This window comes from Dipteris shenzhenensis, chromosome 28 (assembly GCF_047967505.1).
Source record: "Dipteris shenzhenensis isolate YYH24624 ecotype China chromosome 28, Dip_SZ_1.0, whole genome shotgun sequence".
NCBI lineage: Eukaryota > Viridiplantae > Streptophyta > Polypodiopsida > Gleicheniales > Dipteridaceae > Dipteris > Dipteris shenzhenensis.
In genome coordinates this window covers 32474487-32498262 of record NC_141623.1, presented here as the reverse complement: position 1 = coordinate 32498262, position 23776 = coordinate 32474487, and the positions used below count along the sequence as shown (strand labels likewise).

At 42.6% G+C, this 23776-nt stretch overlaps 1 protein-coding gene across 2 annotated transcripts in view; it reads right to left on the bottom strand.

Annotated features, from left to right (window-relative positions):
- Positions 1–15231: 15231 nt before the first annotated feature.
- The window catches only part of LOC147883465 (putative ADP-ribosylation factor GTPase-activating protein AGD11), a 33130-nt gene continuing 24585 nt past the window's right edge, over positions 15232–23776 (bottom strand). For both annotated transcript variants that reach the window (XM_087399897.1, XM_087399898.1), the window contains exon 4: positions 15232–15569. In XM_087399897.1, coding sequence (XP_087256023.1) covers positions 15285–15569 — 285 coding nt within the window. In that variant the 3' untranslated portion in view covers positions 15232–15284. The remainder of the gene's footprint in view (positions 15570–23776) is intronic.

The following is a 23776-nucleotide window of genomic DNA, read 5'->3' as shown; positions in this document are numbered from 1 at the left end:
AGGTTTGGGAGGTAAAGTAGCAAGGAGAATACACCAAGCAAGGAAGAATGAATATTGCAACGCATGGTGGGAATGTGTAGTGAGAGGGTGGGGCAAGATAATGATGGGGTTACAGAGATAGAAAATAAATTAAGATGAAATCAATTGAAGAGGAGGAAGGGCCTACTCGAGAAGCAGCAAGCAAGCTTCCTACGTTCACATCACATAGGAATGAGTTCAACGTTAAGGTTCTGACCAAACAAATTTTATTGTTGGGTATATGTGTGAGGAGAATAGCCCCTTAAAGAAGTATCAACTCATCCTTATTAAACATGGGTCAAACAAGTATCGATCATTCTAAGCCTTTGTCAATGTTATCCGATCCTAGATGCAAGTGCTTCAAGATGACAAGTTTCTTCACAATGTTCCAATTACTCCATCCTTGCCACGTAGACATCTTGAAATTTATGAATATGGTATTGAACTAAGCATAGTGAACCCTCATTGAGAACTTCAAAGCCATATGTTGATTGAAAAGGGGTATGGCTTGCCTTGTATATTGTATAATAAGCCTAGATAACACTAAGGAGAGCTTCATCCCAATGGTTTTTGTGAGAATTGCAAGCTTTGTAGAGTAGCTTACACAAAACTTTTTGGTACTTTTGACTTGGTTGTTGGCACAAGGGTATCACATCATTAAGAAAAAATTTACCACGTTAACTAACAAGATTTAGGGGGGAACCAAATCATGCCAGGATGTGCTTATAGAGAAACTTGAAATAGTAGTTGAAGTATTATCTTTGGTTGTGGATCCCTCTTCCCAACATATAGCTATCAATACATATTTAATGCCACCATGAAAAGAAAGTGGGGACATAGGACCGACAACATTTATACCCCATTACCAAAATGGTACCAAGGCTTGGACAGCTTTAGAAGGGATCAGTGGTTGATTAACAAAGGTTTCGGACCTACCCCCATTGAAAAGTATTACAGTGTTAGATGAAGTCTTTACAATCGCTAAATAAGCAACATATAGAACCCCAGATTGTGGCAATGTGTAAGACCTCATGAGCATCAATGAAGATAGCCGAGACCTCATGAGGAAACAGAATCTCCCACCACTGAGTTAATATGGCCTTCTCTTGTGGTTCTCTTATAGTGATAAAGTCACCCGACGTTTCTCATGTGGAAGCACCTTGAGTGGTGGAGAGGAGTTGCTAAACTTTTTCATGCCAATGTGAGACTACATCCACATGACATCCACCTAAAACAAAAATTATCTTGCAAGTCATCACAAATGCCACTAGAACCACATGGTTCACCACTCTCAATATGTGAGAGATGAGAAACCAGCATGGTTTAACCTAGATTTCAAATCAAGTTCTTATAATAATAAGAGCCAATGACAAATCTTCCAAAAAGTTATCGCTAATTTAATGAATACTTGCTCGAGCAAGATAAATAGTAATCCCAATAAAATGAGTGCTAAGAATATATGACAAAACTTTTGAAGAGCATCCACAATGGCCAAACCTTCTCATTTTATAGTAGCATAGTTCTCTTTAACAGAGTGGATGAGGCAGCAGGCATAGTAGATAGGTTCATCAAGATTGCTATCACCATAAAGCTAAGTGAGAATGGCCTAAACAAAAACCAAACTTTCATCATAATGGACATTGATAACAATGAACTAGTTTCGTTGGATGAGGATGGAAGCACATTTGAGTTTCTTTTCCAAATTTTCAAAGGCCTTCTATTGAGGTTCATTCCAATGGAAAGGAACATCTTGATTTAGGAGTCAGGAGCCTAAATAAAGTTGATTTTTTTATGAACAAAGAAAACTTGCACCCTTTGGAGGGTGGTTCAAGGTATTTCATGAAAATGATCTTCTCATTATCTAGGATAACTGAGATGGAAACATGCAATTGCCTCACAAATATCAGATCCTTCAGGGTTTAATGAATGTCTAAGTGATGGAACACACCAGTTGCATTGCAAAGAACAAATGGCATCGTGTTGTAGACAATTGTGCCCCATTGAGTAACGGACATTTTTTTAACCCAATTTTTGCATGCAATGGAAACTTGATTGTAACCCCGCTAAATCCATCCATGAAGGAGTAGACTACATGCCCAACAAAATCTTTTTGAACTTGATCCATAAATGATAGGGGAATGCTGTATTTCCTTATAGCATCATTCAAAGAATCAAAATCCGCGTGGACTCAAATCTTCTTGGTCTTCTTCTTTCGTAAAACCATGGGTGAGAGCCATTTTCAATGGGATGGATGATGTTGGCCTCCATCTTGTCAAGTACCTCCTTAATAGCCATTGCATACTTTGGGTTCAAATGATATGTTACCTTTCCCATGGGGTGGGCATCTACCTTAGGGGGTATATGATGTGTGCCAATGTCAAAGAGTACTCCTGCAAAATCTTTTTAGCACCAATAAAATACATCTTTCTAATCTTGAAAGAATTCACTTACTCTGTGGAGGGAAGGATTTTTCCAAATCCATGATGCAAGAACTATAGGGCAAGGGTAATTTGTGGTGTTGGCCAAGGTCAAGCTTATGCATCTCTTGTTCATATCTTGAAGGAGGGAGGTCTCTATGTCCAGTCGTAGCACCTGACTCCAAGAAATGAGGGACATGGCCATTCATTGTGTGCATGACGGGCTGTGCAACATGTATTGATGGGGATACAAATAATTTCATGCATGGTCAAGAGAGGTCATTTCTATCCCATCGAGAGAAAAACTTGGTTTGTCATATGTAGGCGTACATTGCGAAGGACCATCAAGATGAATGCAAGGAGATGTGCAAGAAATGGAGGACAACCTGCAACAAAAGAAGATGTAGAAACCCTAGTTCAAGCATTCCAATTGTGGCGGCATTATGAAATGTGAATGAGATGGAGCTACGATATATCAAGAGCTAGTTAACTTAGAGAATGTGAGGATCCACCATTGGAGAGAATAAGGAAGGGATATTACTTGATACATGTTTATCTCCCACATTATCACTGGCAGAGCCTGTTACCATGTCTCACCAACACATCATGTACCTTTTTCTCCTAACTTGTCACCAAAAAACCTTGCTACCATGTTTGTCTACCATGTCTAATATCTATGTTATGTCAACTCATCGGTTACACTTGTTTGAATAAAAAGACTAGACATTCCAAACACCTCTTATACTAGATGGCATTTCTAACGAAAATTCAAAAACCAAAACTTAACAACAAAGTTGTAGCAATTTGAAAAAGGTAAGTACTAGAATTGAGTAGTATATACACACTATTTGCTCACCAAAAATGACCAAGTGCATAGGTACATTTAGGTGCTTCCATATATCACCTTATTTGTTCACAATATATGTTGCTTTAATACTATCCTACTATGTAGCCGCTAAGTTGGAGTCATCTTTACAAATGTTTAGGTATAGTTAGATGCTCCCACATATCACCTTAACTCTTATTCATGATGTTGTATTTGTAGATGACCTATGATATAGCTGCTCAATCCAAGTCATCATAAAAATTCTTAGGTATAACTGGATGCTCTAGCATATCACCTTAGCTCTTATTTATGCTAGTAGAATAGTCTTCTAAGTTCTAACTAATTGGTAGGCAAATCTAGGCAACGCTTAAGAGGCAAACACAAATCCAATTCCCGTAACCATATAAGAATCCATCCTAGGATATTGGAGATTGAACCGGAATAGCTTTTTCCTCACCATCAAAAAGTATAAATTGGGAAAATCTCCCACAAAAAGAAGAAGGTATTTAAATCAAGGGACAAAATATTGAAATTCAAAAACTCCTGCAAGAAGAACATGGATACTCACAAAGCTCTTGCTTTTATTTGATAGTTTGAGATGCTTTTTCCAATTAGGATTTTACATAGAAGTCCAAACTTTAACATGTGGGTAGGCATTTAGAGGATACCAATTGTGACTGATCAATTGCAAAGTATTTGAAAACATAGTTTTAAATGCATCCCCCCGCCCCCCCCCCCCACCCCCCATCCCCAAAGATTTTTAGAAGAATGTCCAAAAGAAACACAATGGGATATCTCAACTAGAGAATGTAAGTGTATCAACTTATGTTAAAAGGTTTTGGAAGGTCCTACTAAAGGTTACTCCTTTTATAAAGATCCAATTTTGGAAGATTCTTCTAAACCTTGCAAGTATATGCTTTAGGTATGATGTGTCCTAAAGTTCTTTGCATGGAATAAGGTAAGTGAGTCTTATTTGCCTAGTTTTTTCACTAGTGAGGATGAATTTGTCTTGAGTGAACATCTATCGGGCTCCTTATTCATATAGTATAGAACATAATTCCAATACTAGCACGGGAATTGATTCAAGGCTAATGTTTTGGGCATGGTGTAGTCAAATACGACATGAGATCTTCCTACTCCCCTCCCTCCTGGCCATTTAGACATTCTTCATACCATTTCTACATGCGGAGAGGGTGGATGGATTATTTGGAGTACATTGTGTAACAACAAAACCTCTTAAATAGACTTTGCATGAGAGGATCTTCTTCGTTGATCTAGGTGTAGGCATATTGTAGGACTAAATCGCAGTTTGATGGGGGGATCTTTCACGTGAGTATCTTAAGAGGGGACGGACTATTGTTTACACAAAAAGCTCACCTACACCAATCAATGATCTATAAACACAAGGAAACATGCAAATCTAGAACATTTATTTATTAAAAAAGCTCGCATATATTCTACGAAAAGCTGGCCTCGCCCAAAAAAGATCGCAAAAGTACCGGTCCCCACTTGCATCAACTAAACTCCCAAACCTGTAACGCATGTTGAAAAGGCATTTCCACCAGCAACAATCGACACCCACTTATAGCCAATTGCAGGAGCATGGATCAGTCAACCATCTTGTAGGGCTGCTGTGTAGGCAAATGTATCCATAAGGCACATAAAGGTGACATTATTTGACCATCTTGTAGGGCTGCATTTGACCAAACAGTCTTAGGGCCTCGTTGCCATGCCCATTCTAGGAACAAGCAGCAATCATAGCCTTGCTACAAACCACATTACGTTGTGGCATCTCTACATATGCTAAATTCACCTCATCTAGGCTCCCACACTTGCCATACATATTGAGGGATGTGCCCACAACCACATCTCCTCCCCACCCATTGCCTTAACAGCACCAAGAGGCAACATTCAATACAGATAGTCATAGCCCAAATTCTGGGAACCCTTTAGTGGCCTTGTCTCCTACAGTTCACTATGTCTTACCTCTAAAAATAGTTTTGCAACTGTATGTGCTTGAGAATTTTTTAGTTGAAAATTTCTGAAGTGCTTCTTTGGTTGTGAGCTTTTCTGTCCTAGGTATATCTCTCTATTTTTCTACGACAGCATATATACTATTATGACCATGGTCATCTATTATTTGTGGTGCTTCATTCTATTTTTTGTCCTAGGAATATCTCTCTATTTTTCTACGACAGCATATATACTATTATGACCATGGTCATCTATTATTTGTGGTGCTTCATTCTAAGGAAACCTACTCAAATTAGCTGGCTTTGTCAAAACTGAATGCAGAAACCAGCGTCTCATTCACCATTGTCGCAAGTCTTATTTTTTGATCTGGCTTGTCTGTGGAGACAATAATTGTTCACGAACTGAGGTTATCAACACATGCAAGTGCTTAGTGTCTCCATCAGCAAGCTGCCCTATATGACTGCAAACACTGAGATTGCCAATGAACATGATCTTGTCTGGCATGAAACCTTTAGCTTGCATATGACCAAAAAATTGCACGGATGCCCACTTTGGGTACACATCGTGGTCAAGACATTTCCAAGAGAAAAACATCCTATTGCAGGATCTCTGGAAAGAGTCCCTTGCATCAAATATGCACCCCCACCTGTCATGCATATTGACAATGGCATTCCCAACAGCAGCAATTGACTCCCACCCCTAGCCAACAAGAGTAGAATGGATCAGTTGACCCTCTCCTAGGGCTGCTACATAGGCACATGTATCCGCAAGGAAATTGAAGGTGACACCTACATTTGACTGTACAATTGTAGGGCCTCATCACTATTCCCCTCTAGGAACAAGCAGCAATCATAGCATTCCAGCAAACCACATACATTCTGGCAACTATGCATATGCTATATTCATGCCCTAACCTAACCATGGTACATTAGGAGATGCTAACCGCCAACACCGCCTCTCAGCTCCTGGATGGAACATAATCGCCAAGGAGCTGGGTGTGCCATTGGAACATCTGGAGGAATACGTCGTGTGATGCTCCATCGTTGAAGACCATCACAGGGACTGTCGAAAAAACCCCTTCTTGGCACAAACCGTCTCAGCACCATCACTGGAAACCTGGTAATGATGCTTCCAGGCCACAGGTGCTAGGCATACTCCTCTGGTCTGGTGATGGTACAACAACCCAACAGATATTGCCATCGGTGCAAGGTCTACTTCCTTGCACATGCACTTGTATCTTAGAGCTATACAACCTCCTCTAAAGCCCCCTCTCAGGTCCAAACTGGTACACTGAACCCAAATCCATGAACCTCTGTGCTCTAGAAACAATGAGCATGTAACAGTTCACAACATCCATCTCCAATGTCTAGATTTCTGCACTGGCAATTAACTGACCCATCAGGATGTCCAACAACTCATCAGACAATAGCTACAGCAAAACACAAGGAAACCGCCTTTGGATCTTCCAAATACATCCTAGTATATATACTGCGACTTGAGTCAGGAACTGAACAGAATGGAGGGAACAAAGCAAGCCAAACACACCGAACTGAAAGGAGAGAGAAAAGGAGAAGGAGAGACTCCAAGGGATCTCAGGGAAAGGCCCAAGAACTGCTGGAAGAAACCTCTGATAGATGCTCAAGTGATGCTGCAATAAGATGAAGCACAAGTGAGGGAGGGAGGGCTCTATATAGGCACTCACACCCCGCCCCACCCCCAGTCAGATCGTACCTGTGGGCCAACTCACAACCCTAGGTAGGCCAACTCCTACCCTAGGTGGGCCAACTCCTGCTATATGTAGGGGCTGCCACGTCACCCTACAAGGGGTCGTACCCCTGGCTCTAGGGCCGACTGGATTGCTCCAAGGGGCCAACCCCCTGCTGCCCTATAAGAGGGCTACTATACAGCCATATAGAGGCTGACCCCCCCTGCCTATAGACCGACCAGCAGGCCTAGGTGGCCGACCTGCAGAAAGCCTCCAAGGGGCTGGTCTCCATCTCCATGGGTGGCCACACATGCCCCCAAACCTGGCCAACACCAATGTGCCTCAAGAGGGGCTGCCATGTGGCAACCCAGCAGGCCCGGATAGACCCCCAGGTGAGGCCACCACAATGGGCAGATCTGCCCTCCACCCTACTCTACTCCACCCTCACAGGCTGCTGGCAGGCACACCCACAACAAAGGCTCTCACTCACACCCTAACCTGACCATGGTACATTAGGAGATGCTAACCTCTAACGCAACACCATTTGTGCCTTGCCTACACTGCGACACTTGCCATACATGTTTACTACGGCAGTTTCCACAGCAACGTCAGAATCGAATCCGAGGACTATGTTTTTTATCGAAAAGAGTTTCACTCTCATCAAGGGCTATAAGGCTGGTACACATTGTCGGTGGCACTGAAAGCACAAGAAGCAGCACATGCAGGTTTGCTCTTGTTAATAGTAGAAGATGCAAGGTTTTTTAGCTAGTACAGCTCTGATGTCTCAGCAGTAATGAATTCTGATCAAATGGTTGTTGTCACATCATCTTGGCAACTTTATGATAAAAGTGATTTGATGAAATGCAAAGAGGTGAAGTAAAGCAAGAGACTGAGCTCTAAAGGCAAGGCTAGTGGTATTATGGCTGGCTCTCTAATCCTACCAGAGCCTGTATTGTCATTTACCTCTGTTGGAAAGTCTCCAATGCCAAGTGATGTTTTCTTGGAAGAAAAATAGGCCATGTCTGTTCCTACTCATCCTTACTTCAGCGATTTATCAGTCAAGGAGGAAGCAAGGGATTCTCGCTTGCATGGTCTGTGAACCATAATAGGTAGGCTCAATCACCGAAGTCATTAAAGGAGGTCCACGATGCAAAAGAATGGATCCTGTATCTTTCAGTGGCATGATATCCCATGGCAAATTCCATCTTTGTCTGTGATCTCAAGATTTTATCCAAACAAGAAACTTCTCCTTGCCATAGATACTTTCATACCCAAGCAATCTGAAGGCCAAGATGCAACATAAACAAGTGTTCCCTTGTTTGGTTCCACGAATTTTTGATACATCTGGTAGAAATATTCAAAGGCTGCTTTACCCCTTCTCATGATGTGCATATGCCCCAATCTGAACAGACACCTTGTCGAACGTCTGTAAATAATTATGCAGCCCGAAACAAGCTTATTAGCAAATACCATTTCTATATGTATAATGACAGAAGATGAAGAATCACATCGCTTTGAAGGCTCAACTACTACTGATTTTTTGGTTTTTTTATCAGACCCCCATTGCTCCTAATATCTTTGCTGACGTGACCGTGATTTCCCAACTCCTGAGACCATTGCTAGGCAATCATAAATCACTACTAGCAGGATGCACAAATCCTCAGAAGATCCACCCACGTTTTGCTGAGTTGATACTGCAGCCTGCTGGTGTTTCTTCACTCCTGTGACTCCAGGAGACCAGTTAATCTAGATCCTGGTCCACTCGACTACTTAATGGTTCTACTATGGCTCATACATGGATGATCACATGGGATGAAAATTTTCATCCTTCCTTTTCTAACTCTTAAAGACCTGGCTGTAGAGTCACAGGCATGAGCTACCACTTCTCATACCAAGAAAAATTCTACATAGAATCTCTGATCTGCTGCAAATTTTCTCAAGGGCCTCTTCCTAGCACACGTATTTATATAGAGGAGAAGAAGATAATGAACTGACAAGTTGGCAAGTCAGTTCAATATCTTGTCTAATACATGAGTTGGTTCAATATCTTGTGCAATACACAAGTCAGGGCATGTTCAGGGCAGCACGCGCTTTTCATACATGTTTATTGTGTTGGAGAGGTTGCTAAGAGTGCAACTTGGCTTGGCATGCACTGTGGTGTGTCATGAGTAGTGTACATGGGATGATAGGCATGACCCCAAGTCCATTGCATTTTCTCAGGCAGTTTTGCGAGAACGTCGGAGGTGAGATGTACAGGCCCGTGTGAAGGCCCTAAAACCTATATATAGTGTCTTGAGACTCACAGGTTTGGAGGGTAGCACCATTGGACTTCTATATGAGTTCATAAGACTAGGGAATCCTTCTATGCTTGCACTGTTTTACAGTCCAAGTGGTACTTCTCTAACTAATAACCAAGAATATTTTGCCTTGCTTCCTGCATAATTTTATTACGCAAGTGGCAATGCTTGTTAAGCTCGTGTTGCATCCTTAACCTTTGAACTCTTATATAGGGTTCAAGACATCAAATAGATATGGAACAAGCACTAGAAATGGTTTCATAGACCAATCCACACGGTCGCACATATTTTGCATCCTCTATGAAGGAGTGCAACCCAGGCATTGTGTGAGGAGCTTGAGCATGGTTGGACAAAGTACATTACCACATTGGTGGATGGTTATGTAAATCTTGTGAGGAAGCTCGAGGATCAGCATCTCATCTTTTGCAATAGTATCTCCATGTTTATACAACCAACTGCTTTGCTTCATGACAAACAGTTGCAACCACTTCCCTGACGGGTAAAGTATGGCATTTCTACCCAAAATTGATAGAGTTCTTATCTCTTTTTAGTAAAATGTTTAGTTGCTTCTATTGTACTCTTTTTGTGTCTGTTTCATTGAATAATTGTACTTCTTTGCAAATTACAGAGACACACTGACATGGGAGAGTTGTCGTAGGATTGTAGTTCCAGCCTGTGTGAGAGAATCTGGAGTACTTGGACTCTCTTTCACAAAAAGAAGAGAAACAGACTCTCCACTACACAGTTTGAGAGACATTTTTTTTTTCATTGCAATTTGTGGTTGCTAAAGCAAAAGGGGAATCCCATCGAGCAACAACAAGTCAATCTAGATAGAATTGGCATCAACAAAACTAAGGACATTCAAGACATTCCTCAAGAGAGCCAAGACATATCTATGGGGAGATTACAGCTTCATATCTCATGCAACACGATCTTCTCAGAGGTCTAGTACCAGTGCTGCACCACCTCCAGCAAATGCTATACTAGTGTTACACCACCTCCAACAGATTACTACACATTTGAGGAGTTATCCGGTTAGTGAAAGCAAGGATGAGGAGGATGTGGAGGATGACTCATGAGTCATAACCATTGACTCATGACTCATGAACACATATCTTTGTGTTCAGTCTTGACTCTTGATTCTATTCAGCATTTTAGATTCATCGTAAGTATTTACTACTCTAGTACTTTCATACTTTGCTATGTTCTCTTTTCTATATTTTCCAACAGCATCGCAGTACCTATTAGCATCACTTTGAAAATTGAACCTCTTGTCAACACTGACATGAATCATGATTCATGTATCCTTTTCAATTCTGAAATATGACCATTGATGTGCTGTCAAGTTTCTGATTTAGAAGTATAATATGTTTCAAGAGTTGAATTTCAACCTCTAAGCCGCATATCAAACGTTTGTGCACTACGTTTCATCAGGTTTTTCAAGTATTGGAGTTCTGGTGGTGATAATCTAAAATGTTTTTAATTTTTTGGAAAAAAAATACAAAATTGAATACTCTATTATGCACAGAACATTTTTACAAACTTTACAAACGTTTCAGGGTGGCGCTGAAAATTTTCTGAAACCTTGAAACTTGCAGTTTCAAAACTCCTTGCCTACTATGTTGCAAAGACTTAAATACAATCATTATCAACGAGAGGTATAATCGATCGCTAATTTACTTCGACAAACATAAGATAAGATATTTCATATCAACTTCTACTAATAGCGAAAGCAAATGCAAACTAAAATCTAGACTAAAATGCATTGCTTTAAACTTTGAATGGGGTATGGAAATTTCAAATTAAATTGTTAAAAGACCATCTCATTCACCATAGAGATTATGCTATTGTTTGTATATGAGCTTCACACAATCAAAAATTCACATAAGGGTACACCCTCTTCTAACACGAGTTACATCGGATTAGGCAATAAATATTGTGTAATGTCACTATCATCAACATAAGAAAAGCATGAAACCCCATCAACAAGAGTATTTCAAGCAAGTTGGTGCAATTAATTATCTTAATGCTTTGATCCAACAACTCGTACAGCATTGTGCTCTCACATTCATCCAGCACAAGCTTTAGCTGAGAACCAAGTATTTCGCTTGGGAAACGAAATGCTGATGCATAATCTCTCATAAAAGAACATGCAACTAGAATGTAGTGTGCGACAAAAGACAATGGAGCAGATGACTTACCCTTAATACTAGAGATGTTTGAGTCGCGTCGGCATGGCCTTGGTTTGACTCGACATTCTTTCGTGGTAATGATGAGAAAAGGCCATATTTTAAAATCTTGATAGTGACTTTGACTAAAGTTTATTGAGTAACAAGCAAGACCTTATACATTAAGATTGGCAAGATGTATGTTAGTATACCATGTCACAATTGCTTGAATATCATGTTGGAATATGAAGCCAAAGTAAGTCAAAAATGAGTATACTAGAGGTTTTATAGTCTAGTGAGTCCTAGACATGCCACGTGTCATATTGGGAGATATCCCATAGACATTGTGACTTTCTAGAGTCTAGTGGCACACTATATATTGTTGTACTTGTCTATTATCCATATATATCAGTCAACATCAAGCTATCAATACATTGTGAGTATTCTGGTTATTGCCTTGCACTTGTACTTTCCTTCCTTTCCATTTTTCCTTTCATTATGCTTTCCATATTTCCATTCCGTTCCTAGCTAGCTACCATGTCTCTTCATATGGTATTAGAGCCTTCCTTCCTAGCCCTTCCCTTCCTCCTTGCTTCTCCATGAGGTAGAGGGTGGCCGGAAAGAGAAGCTGCCCTCCCTTCTCTTGGAGGAGCTCCCGTTCCCTACTCTCCATTGAAGGCTTCATCAACATTGGGATTCTCCTCCAACGTTGTCTTCTCCAACTAGAGCTTCTGCCACCTCTCTTTCGTTTCCTTGGTGAGCTCTTCTCCTTCCTTCAGCTACAAAGACGTCTTGGAGTGGTGCTGTTTCTGTTTCCCTTTCTATGACCTGCGGACAATGTGACGCTTCTATCTAGATCTGGAAGCAAAATCACGACTTTGTGTGTTCAGGAAAGTTGTAGAGAACCTTGAGTACTACAATTTTCGTTTTTACATCATTGCAATCCGAGTTTTCTATGAAAAGATATAGCTCCTGCAAAAAGTGGCGAAAATTATTCCTGCGTCCGGATTTTGTTCTTGAGTTCACGGGATGATAGTTTCCAGTCTACTGTCACTATCTTGATCTCCACCTCCATCTTTTTCTGCTCTAGTTGGTACCCACGAAGCTAAGCTGTAGCTGCCCACGCAGCTTCTCCTGCTGCCCACGTAGCTATCCTCTCTGTTCGCCATCTAGCTGCCCACGCTGCTTCTAGCTGCCCACGCAACTGCTCTTGCTGCTCACGCTTCTCCTATTGCCCACGAAGATCTATCTTCTCACCATTCGAGCTACCACATTGCACACCTCATCCACCTTCTATAACGGTGTGTAGACTCCACACTAATTTGCAGCAAGAAGATAAAGAAAAATGATCTTGATGTGAGGTATGGTTACTTCCCGGCTTCTCTGATTACCCGTGGTGCTAGGCTTGCACATTGAGTGACTCTACTAGTCCTTGTGGTACCTCCGGCCTCTACATTGATTTTTAGGTGACTCTCCATCTTCTATCTTGAGAGTCATGCCATGACCACTCCATGTAGCTACCCCATGGACTTCACAACACATATTTTGGGGCATCCATGTCTAGTGCTTCATCGACATCGTTACCGACTTGCAGGGATGTACACACATGTATAGTGGCTACTTGGAGGACATCTCTTACTCCTAAGAGATGTATTTTTATTATTCCTACAGCTTGATGTATTTTGGGATCCTCTACCCTGGGTAGTTCCCCTAAAATGATATGTATTGAGTGTTTGGTTGTCATTGAGTCTAAAGGTCCTCTGCCTTGGATAGTCCTCCTAAAAAGATATATTGGTTTTCCTATTTTGGTATGTGGCTTCCTAACATGTCCTGTTATGTAGCCAAGGGGGGATGTACTGTGGGAGCCATGTATTGGCTTTGATAGGTTTAGAGGGGGATGTATTATGGAAGCCATGTATTCGCTTTGAGGGCTTTGAGGCCGAGTTCCAAGATGTTGGTGTATTCCTAGACCTATGAGCTAATCATGTAGCTATGCTAAAACGTGAGCCTCTGAGCATGTTGAGTCTCAAGCCATGAGAGTGCTTGGATCAACCTCTGAACACGCTCAGACTTTAGCCTCTGAGTTACATAGGGCACACAGTTTGATGACCATCATTGTCATGTTCTATTCTTGGTTCCATTCCAATAGTCCCTCACCTTAGACCGTCATTGTCATGTTCTATTCTTGGTTCCATTCCAATAGTCTCCCACCTTGCCTTCATGGGGGGGTGTTGGAATATGAAGCCAAAGTGAGTCAAAATTAAGTGTACTAGTGGTTTTATAGTCTAGTGAGTCCTAGACATGCCACGTGTCATATTGGGAGACATCCCATAGACATTGTGACTTTCTAGAGTCTAGTGGCACACTATATATTGTTGTACTTGTCTATTATCCATATATATCAGTCAACATCAAGCTATCAATACATTGTGAGTATTTTGGTTATTGCCTTGCACTTGTACTTTCCTTCCTTTCCATTTTGCCTTTCATTATGCTTTCCATATTTCCATTCTGCTCCTAGCTAGCTACCATGTCCCTTCATATCATGCCTTCAAACAAAACAAAAATGCTAACAATGTAACATATGAATAATGGGCCTAATTCCCTTGATATATTACATGGCATTCATAGTCATCCTTACGAACTAACAAATATAAGCTTTACATTCTTCAATTCAATATAAGCTTTACATTCTTCAAATAAATATAATGAACATGCATCTCCCTCTTTTTTATTGAACAAAAAATCATAAACACATGCTGCTTTGAGAAGAACAGACAGAAATAAAGTAAATTAGATTAGAATTAAAATAAAGAACAAAGAAGGCGCTTCAACTCCTCTTATTGAAATGGAAGGGGAAAGAAATAAAGTTGAAAAATGCAAATAATAGAGGGACTTAAAGAAGCAAGAAGGCAAGGGAAAAAGGAAGAAGCAACATTTGTTCTGGCATCAACACATTTGTCAACATTGTCTTCATGAAGCTTGAAATCAATATAGCTTATAGTGCTTCCGTGAAGCAAGCTAAATTTTCAAAAAAAAACAATCTTGAAAATGTTAAGTGTTATTTTTAAATGGAATTAAAAATCATTGGATAATTACTGGTTGAACAAAGTGTAACAAATATATAATCTTTACTTTTTGACAGCTTTATTCTTGAATTCATAATCTCTTATTGAAAGAATTTGTTTAATATTTGCTTATGTCATAATCTTATAGATTGATTGGAGGACAAGATGTTTAAGGGTTAAAACTTCTTAGATTAGTAGTTTTCTACCTACGCTGGGATAAAGACTAACAAAGAAAGGCCCAAAAAGACTCTGATGGGCCTATTGACTACAGTATTGTCTTTTCAATTCTTGTTTTAAAAGCATCAATTTCACTCTCTATTAAAGATAAGGAGTAAAAGGTCACGTTTATTAATCTACTATATGATGCCAACATTGATTGGTGATAGCTTGCCAAGCTAACTGCTTTTCCTTCTTTTCATTTGGATATGTTAGCAGCACCAATCAATGATCTATGTAGACATTTCATGGTACAAATATCTCTATATCTGGTTATCAAACATGTCATCACTAAAGAGCACAAATCTTCCCATTTCTATACTCCATGGAATTCTATTTTCGTTAAATTTCAGTGGATCAAGGAAATAACTAAAATATATCACAAAGATCTGTAAGTACTCAACCGAAGTAAAAACAAAGACTGTTATGTATCCAGCACAGAATCTTGATCTTATTTGCTTAAAAGAGGAAAGAGCAATGTCTAGATTCTATTGCAAAGAGTTGAAAACATAAGCAGAGCAGATTCACATGTATGCACCTGGGACTTAATTGCATACCTTTTACATTAAAACATGAGTACAGCTCGGCACCTCTATCAAGAATCACAAGGTTGCCACTTTAGTTCAAGTTCTATGTGACCTCGCTCTACATGTTGCAGCTTCATAGATACTTCTTGAATAATGTGTCCATCCTTATACTTGATAATACTGTCCTTGACAAAGCCATTTGCATTGCTTGCAACTACTCGACGGATGTTCATACCTTCCTGAAAGCTTTGCAAGCCCTCTTTGAGCTTAACAGCAGTTATTAGTGGATGAAGGTCAATTTCTGCATCTCCCATCTCATCGTCTGCTGAGAACATGTCCTTATCGAATACAAACTGTAGAAGTATGAAATCTTTAGCCTTCTCTCTCTCTCTCTCTCTCTCTCTCTCTCTCTCTCTCTCTCTCTCTCTCTTCACCCGTCATCACCTGTCACTCAAAGCCCATCATTGTCCCGTCGCCCGTCCCGTCGCCATCCCCTCCGTCACCTCAACCGCCACATATCCTTTAGCAACTTTAGTTGCACCTAGCCAACTAGCTAGCAAGGCTGCTGCCAGCAGCCAACCAGCAACCCCCAACAGCCGCCATCAGCCGCCAACCACCAACCCCCTCAATCCTGTCGTCAACAACAAACCCCCCCTAGTTTTCTTCAAACAACCAACTAACCCTAACCCTAACCCTAACCCCGAGTTGGGCTAAACCCCCAACCCAACACGGAGGTTAGGTTCAACTAGGGTGTTCTACAGACAGCCAATTTTGGACGGGCCTATCCTCTCCTCCAAGTCCCCCTCAACTCCTTCAACCTCCATCAAGACTTGGAACTCTACAATTGTAGCCATGACACCCTCTCCGTATGCACGCAATTATCAACAAGAAGGCTCAAAACAACCCATATTTGGGCAACAGGATCAAATTCTATAGCAAGCAGTGAGAGAGCTACGATTGGAACTAGCAGAAGTAAAGGCTCGACTTCACATTCTGGAAGGGCCTGGTAAGCAGGCAGTAATTGATGAGGTTGTAAAATCTTGTAAGGATTCCCCCCTTACCCTGCAACTAGTCTCTACAGTCAAAGATCTTGTTCACATTGAAGTACAAACAGCTAAGAAGGAAGTGATTGTGGAAGTAGACACCAAAGCAAGTACATCTGATATTCAAGCAGAGATTAAAGAACACGAAGGTAGATGTGATAATGCACTAAAGATTAGAATAGGGGGACTCCTAGAAGATTGGAACAAAGAGGAGGACACTTATAGTGAAAGGTTGACAAAGATCAAAGCAAGCTTGCTCAACATTAAAGGGACGGATGATGATGAGCAAGATGATGACAACTCCAAGCCAGCTTCTATTGGTCATGCAATCCTTACACTGAAGTCAAAAGATTTGCGAATCAAGCTTCTTCGACAATCTTACAAGCTGAAGGGTACCAAAGTATGGATAGCTAAGGAGCTTACACAAGCTCAACTCAAGCATAAGGCAACTGAATTAGCTAAAGTAACAGTTTCCTGGAAGGAGGGAAAATGGGCAGTATACCATGAAGGCATAGCCCTAATCAGAGAGTTTAAATCAAATACAAAAGACTCTCAGTCTTAAACTGATGTATGGCTGATTACTCTTTCAGACTATTATGTAAGTACTCTAAATAAATGGGGGTTGCTTTTGCACTCCTTGGGAGCCCATGTGCCCTCCCTAAAGCAGATGTACTAGAGGGTCTCTTGTTGTCCCATAGACCTTCTGCTCTCCAGTGGACATTCATAGACTTTCTTTCTCTCTCATCACTGACACTCAAGTCCGCTGTCCATAATTTCCCCATTCGTGTTTCAGCTTCAGTTTCAGGTTTTATTAGTTCCTTAACAGGTGTGCTAAGCACGTCTAGTTCCTTTACCGAGGGAGTGTGATTGCATCTGTACTTCTTATTGGTATATGCTTCCTTGGCCTTTTTACTGCACTAACAAACACATCTCTCTCTCTCTCTCTCTCTCTCCTGCCCCCCCCCCCCGCCCAAGGAAAAGATAATCCTAAGCAGCGACACAGGAGTCAAGCAAGGCTTCCCCCTCTCACCGACTTCCTTCAGTTTATTCATTGATGAATCATAAGAATGGATGAGAGCACACGGAGAGAGGGAGTCCAACTTGTGTGTTATGCCTCACTCCTACTCATCTGTGCAGACAACGTGGTTCTCTTTGTAATAGACAAAATGGACATGCAGGTGCATTTGAATGCATTGGGTAAATTCTGCAAACACTCAGGCATGCAAGTCAACATTGCCAACACAAAAGTCATGGTAATTGGGACACGAAACAAGCAGATGTCCTTCGTACTCAAGGGCAACCTCTAGCAGTAGTTACTTCATACAAATACGTAGGTCTTGAATTCGTGGATAACTACAAGTGAAATGAGTGCGTGGAATGGGGAATAGCGGGAGGGCTGAAAGCATTATAAAGTTTCCAAACAAATGCAGGAAAGCACACTTATGGAGCTGCAAAATGAGAAAATCCTTATACACTGTGCTGGTACAAACAATGGTTCTCTATGGATGCCACCCAAACTCTCTACGGCATTTTGGAAAAGAACATCTGTTTCCAGGCCTTAAATGCAGCACTGTTCCCTTTGATGCACACAAATGTATGAGAAAATAAACACATACATAAACCAAAGCATGTACATGGAGTAGAACAGCCAAAACTTATAAAAAAGCTCCAACTGCATTGTCATGATGAGCATCATCATTCCAATACCATCCACAACCAAGCAGCACACAAGTAATGGAATTCCTATGGCCGCTCCACGTAGATCCCCATTACCACATGTCCTCCAAGAATCTTGGATCGCTCTCCAGCAACCTCCTGAAAAAAGCTCTAAGTGCGCTTGCTCTTCAGTAACCCACCGGTAACAGCATACTATCTCGATCTGATGGTGTTCCTATCTCCACCATGCAACTCGGCCATGAAGAAACCTCCGAGACATCTATCCATGTCAGCACTTCAAGCTCTTCAAAGCCAAACTTGACAAACATCTTGCAGCTGGCATTGATGGCCTCTGCAATAAGGCTTCCCTCTTTGTCTAGCAGGAAGGCATTTGCCCTCTATTCTCTCACCACCTTAAAAAAACATAGGAAACACTCTGCCAAAGCAAGCAGCTATTGAAATTAAGATCCTGAAAATGACACTACGCCACGATGCAACTGATACAAACCTTGCAATCCCTACTTGAAAAGGGACACTTATCTGAATCTAGGCTCCCTTCTTTGTCACAAGGTACCTATCCCTTCAGTTGTTGGAGTCAATCTTGAATTCCACAAACGAAGTTAAGGTCATGTTCCTTTCAAGCAAAGGCTCTGACCTTTGGGCAGCATGCACTTGTAAGTCTTCCTTGCAGCTCTAGTCCCAACTAATCACACTCCATATCTTGTGTGTATAAGAGAATAAACACGGACATAAACTAGAGCATGTACGTGGAGTGGAGCAGCCAAAAATATGTAGAAAGATGCAAAATAGGCAAACCCTAATACAGAACAGTGTGCTCACTCTACCATCGTCTAGCAGCCCATGTGCTGGCTTTAAGCACCGGATGCTCCTTTCCACCTCAATCGAAAGCCTCCAATAGATGTCAGCTGCATGCTCACAATGAGCTTCAGTGGGTTGGCAAAAGTCCTGCTCCAAAAAACCTCCCTACTGCTGCTATTCTTCCAAATGAAGATTTTCAGCCAAAGTGTGAGGTACTGGCTGAAGACCAGTCCCCCCCTGCCCCCCTTGGGGGCCCTTTTATAGGGCTTGGAAGCCCTACAAACTGGCTGACCCAGAACAGCCAGCTATCAAACCTGTATGGCTGAGTGTAAGCCCAACTGACACGTGTCAACCCTGGCCCAACCCCGACCTATCGCCATATTTGTATTGCAGACCCGATCAGTGCCAGCAGTCTGCCGACCTGTACCTTCTCTAGCTCCTGTCTTAGCTTATAAATGGGCCTAGAGGGTGCCACATGTGCTGCTCCTCCATGGCCTACTGCTGCGAGCACATTAGTCTATATTCCAAGGCCTTTTATTGCCACTATGCAGCCCTTCTAAGCAGCCCCACTCGCTGTGCGAGCTCTCTCTCTCTCAGAGAGCTCTATCACGGAGTTCTTCCTTGGCAAATCCCTCTCATAGCTCTATCACGAAGTTCTTCTTGCCAGATCACACGGACCCCCACGATACGAGGCCTCCACATGATCGTGACCCAGAGCCGGTGACTCGACAGCTCCGACAGAGGGTTGACGCGCAGATTACACTTGGGGATATCCCCTCTCTATTCAAAGTCGGAGCCCAGCCGACAGGGGCTACTGTAGCCCTTGTTAGGCGCAGAGTTATGACTAGGAGACATCACAGGGCCACACCTGTGAGCAGCCGACAACACTCTATCGCCGATTTCATGCCTCCATTGCCTCATCCACCCTGATGATGATGATGATGATGATGAGATTGATATGTAGTCAACCACTCACATGACTATGTTGTACTTAGTTCTATCATTTTGCATTTTTGCATTCTACATTGGTGTGGACGCTTGTTTAGTACCTCCACCCTCATAGCTCGTTTGTACCAAGATTTTCATAGTCTCATAGACCCATCGGTCTTCCGAAGACTGTAATAAACTCTCTCTCTCTCTCTCTCTCTCTCTCTCTCTCCCCAGAATCAAGAAAGTGCAGAAAAAGAGGCCTCAACAGCAAACACGAGCATGTGTAGAGGACATTTGGGGGGAACAAGCACTTGAAAATGCCATGACAGCTTACACAGCAGGGACAACTCCAAATACTACATCTAGTGTCCTCACCAGCCTCCAAAAGATATCAATTGAGATATTTGGGCCAGATGTGTCCTGGGCCTGCGGCCTCATGCTTCGTTTCAGAAAAGTGCAGATTGCCTTCAGTACCACAAGATATTTATTTCGGTGCTAACTACCTTCAATACCAAAATATCTGTCTGTGCCCACCTGCCTAACGTTGCTTTTCCTTTCCTCGATCAAGCAAACTCTGAAGTCGAATTCAAATCAATTTATTTTCTTTAAAATGTGAGCCCATCATGCAGCTTTTCGACCTCCCATGGTGAGCAACCCAGCTCTCCATGTTCCGCGATCACTTCTATTCAAAGCCCTGCCTAGGCTGAGTTCGTGACGAGGGTTGTTGTTTGCACTTAAATTGACAACTTAGAGTCCACAAATGTAGCCCTCCTTGCGGAGAAGACACATGTGGACAAGACACTAGCTGAGGTAAAAAAACATGGAGGGAAATGCAAGAGTGGAGAAAAGAAAAGAACAAAAAAGAAGAATGGGAAAAGGAAAAGGCTGAATGGATTTTTGAAAAAAACAAGTTCCAAGACAGAGTAAATGCATTGGAGTTTGAAGTACAGCAAATGAGGGATATGAAAGTGACCCAAAAGGCACCTACAAAGCAATGGAAGAGCTCAGAATAGAGAATGCCACTCTCAGGAAGGAGATTGCAGCCATTCAAGAAACAATGCAAGGAATGCACACTAAACTGAAGCAACAAATCAGCAAAGGGGAAGCCAAGATGCTGGAATGGAAGGATGTGGTCAAAAAGCCCAAAGAAAGAATTTATATCAAAGGCACTTGAGGAGGAAAAGAGAAGGGCCAGCAAGGCATTAATTGTCCTTGTGAGAAGTTTCACAATGGGTGACACACCGATGGCAGATGCCCAGGTACTGTTCACAAAAATGGGGATCAATCTCACATGCGAGACAGCCTGGAGGGTAGGCAAACCTGAAGCACCTACAAGGCCACTAGTGCTGAAGTTCAGGACAGCCATGGACAGGAAGACTCTCATGAGCACAAGAGCGACTCTGAAAGGGACCAGAATCTATCTAGATATTGATCTCACCCTCCTACAACAAGAGCACCAAAGGGAAGGAATGGTAAGAGTAATGGCAGCAAGAGAAGCAGCGAAATGGGCAGGATACAGAGATGGTAGAGTGATCATCAGAAATAGAGGAGACAAGGAAGATAATGAAAAGAAGGAAGAGGGAGAATTATGATGGTGTCGGGCCCACGGGATGAGTACACACACTGGACTGAAAATAAAAGTATGAAATTATAATGGCACACTATGGTCAAATCTTGGAGGCTTCCTCGAAACATACAGTGATAGGGACACGCTCTTGTACACTCAGATGCACGAGAGCCCAAAGAGAGGGCTGCCCATGGTGACAGGATATACATGGGAGTCGGCTCACAGGAGGGAGTAGAGGAGAGATAGTGGAGTGTGAGGCTCTACGGGGTAGCTATCCTCTTCAAATCAAACCTGAGGCCACTCATATCTGTGGTTTGGAGAGAGGAGCATGCACGACACTTGTGGATACGAGTTCATCTCCTGGATGCCCAACCTATCTTTATGGCGACATGCTACTTTCCTCCAGACACATCTTCCTATGCATGAGAGGTCACCGCAAAGGGACATAGTCCATATGAGACATCCATGATGACATCCATGTGGTTTGGAGAGAGGAGCGTGCACGACACATGTGGATACGAGTTCATCTCTTGGATGCCCAGCCTATCTTTATGGCGACATGCTACTTTCCTCCAGACACATCTTCCTATGCATAAGAGGTCACCGCAAAGGGACATAGTCCATATGAGACACCCATGATGACACCACGGAATTCTCTAGACAAGGAGACATCCTCCTGCTAGGAGACTTCAATGCACAGCGGACAAGAGACAGACAGGTGGATCTGTTTGACTTCACAGATGATAGAGATCCCCATATAGTCTCGAAGCTAGATGCGCTAAGCTAGGGATACTCAGACACTCTGCAGATGCTCCACAGGTGACAAGATATGGACGACATCTACTTGATTTGAGGGCAGTTCATGACTTGATTATCTATAATGATCTTCAAAGATGGCCATTGTCTGGAGGACTCACCTGTTTCCCACATGGCGGTGGGTCAAGTACAGTGGACTACTTACTAGCCCCACTAGCCCTTGTATCACGCACACACGATTTCATTGTACCCCCGCCCCCACTCGGAGCCGACCACTCATACTTGGCCTTCAATGTCTCTGCCACTATGCCACCCACAAGGAGAGCCCCCATTACGCCTGCACGTGTCCAGATCCACTTTGACCGTGCCCTCGACCCAATGTACATGAGTCACTTAGCCAGAGTACTCCCAGCCCTACTTGAGGATGACACAGACCTCACACGCGCCTCAAACGTCCTTATCTTAGTGATACAAGACGTTGGCACCACATTCTTTCCCACGACTTGACCTACACCGCAAAATCATTGGTTTGATACTGAGTGCAGAGAGGCGAGAGCCTACCTCATACGAGAGCAGACCTTAGGGCATCTGATGTCATCTACGACACAGAGGATTTTCCGACGATGGATACACCGCAAGAGGTGGGCCTTTCACGCACATAGGGTGGATGAGATTGTCAAATCTTTTCGAGGAGGAGACCCGACCATTGGATGGGGTTTCCTAACGGAGGGGAAGTCACTTATCCCCATCACTAACCCAGATGTCTGGCACACGTATGCATGCTCCCTCTATGATGTCCAGATGCAGACACCACCGGACATGTCCTCTATGCCCAGGCCCACCACTTGTCACTTGTTTACCACAAAGAATGTGCAGGCTGCACTTCTTCGACTACACAACCGCAAAGCATAGGATCATGAGGGTCTACGAACTAAGCACTTTGCGCATGGGCAGGATGTCCTAGCTCTAGTCCTAGTACACATGTTCAATCAGGCTAATCTATCATGGCTTCCCACTCGCTTGGAGCACCACCACTATTGTACCGATACACAAAGTTGGCAACCCTATGGAGACTCGAAATTACCACACCGTCATGATTGGTCACACCTTGGCCAAGATTTATGGATCATTTCTAGAGAGGAGATCAGTAATCATACAGAGGCTCGAGGATAGCAAGCACTAGGACAAGCAGGATTCTAGAGGCAGCATTCTACCTTAGATCACATATTCACTTTGAGAGCTGTCATTGAGGAGGCAAGATCTAGACACCAGAATGTCTAGACATGCTTTGTAGACTTTCGGAAGGCTTTTGACATGGTCCCGCGTTCCCACATCATCAAGAGATGCAGATGCCAGAGGCGCTGATTTGGGGTGTGGTGAGCTTATATGAGTCAGTCAAAGGCAAAGTACGTGCCCCAAGCGGTCTATCGGACTAGGTCAAGAGCACGATTGGAGTGAAGCAGGACTGTCCACTCTCAACGACCCTCTTTGCACTCTACATCGATGAGATCACATCTTTCATAGATTGCCTAGGAGGCGAGGGTTCACTCTTGTGTGACCTCATGATACAAACACTGCTATACGCTGATGGCATAGTCCTCATATCATCCTTAGCAGAAGGGCTGCAGAGACATCTGGAGGCACTAGAGGTGTTTTGCAAAGAGAAAGAGACTTGACAATTAACCTTGGGAAGACCAAGATTATGGTCCTCAACACCTCACATGCAGTGTCTTGTCGACTCAGCTTCACCTATCGTGATGAGCTAGAGAGATAGTGCAGTCCTACACAT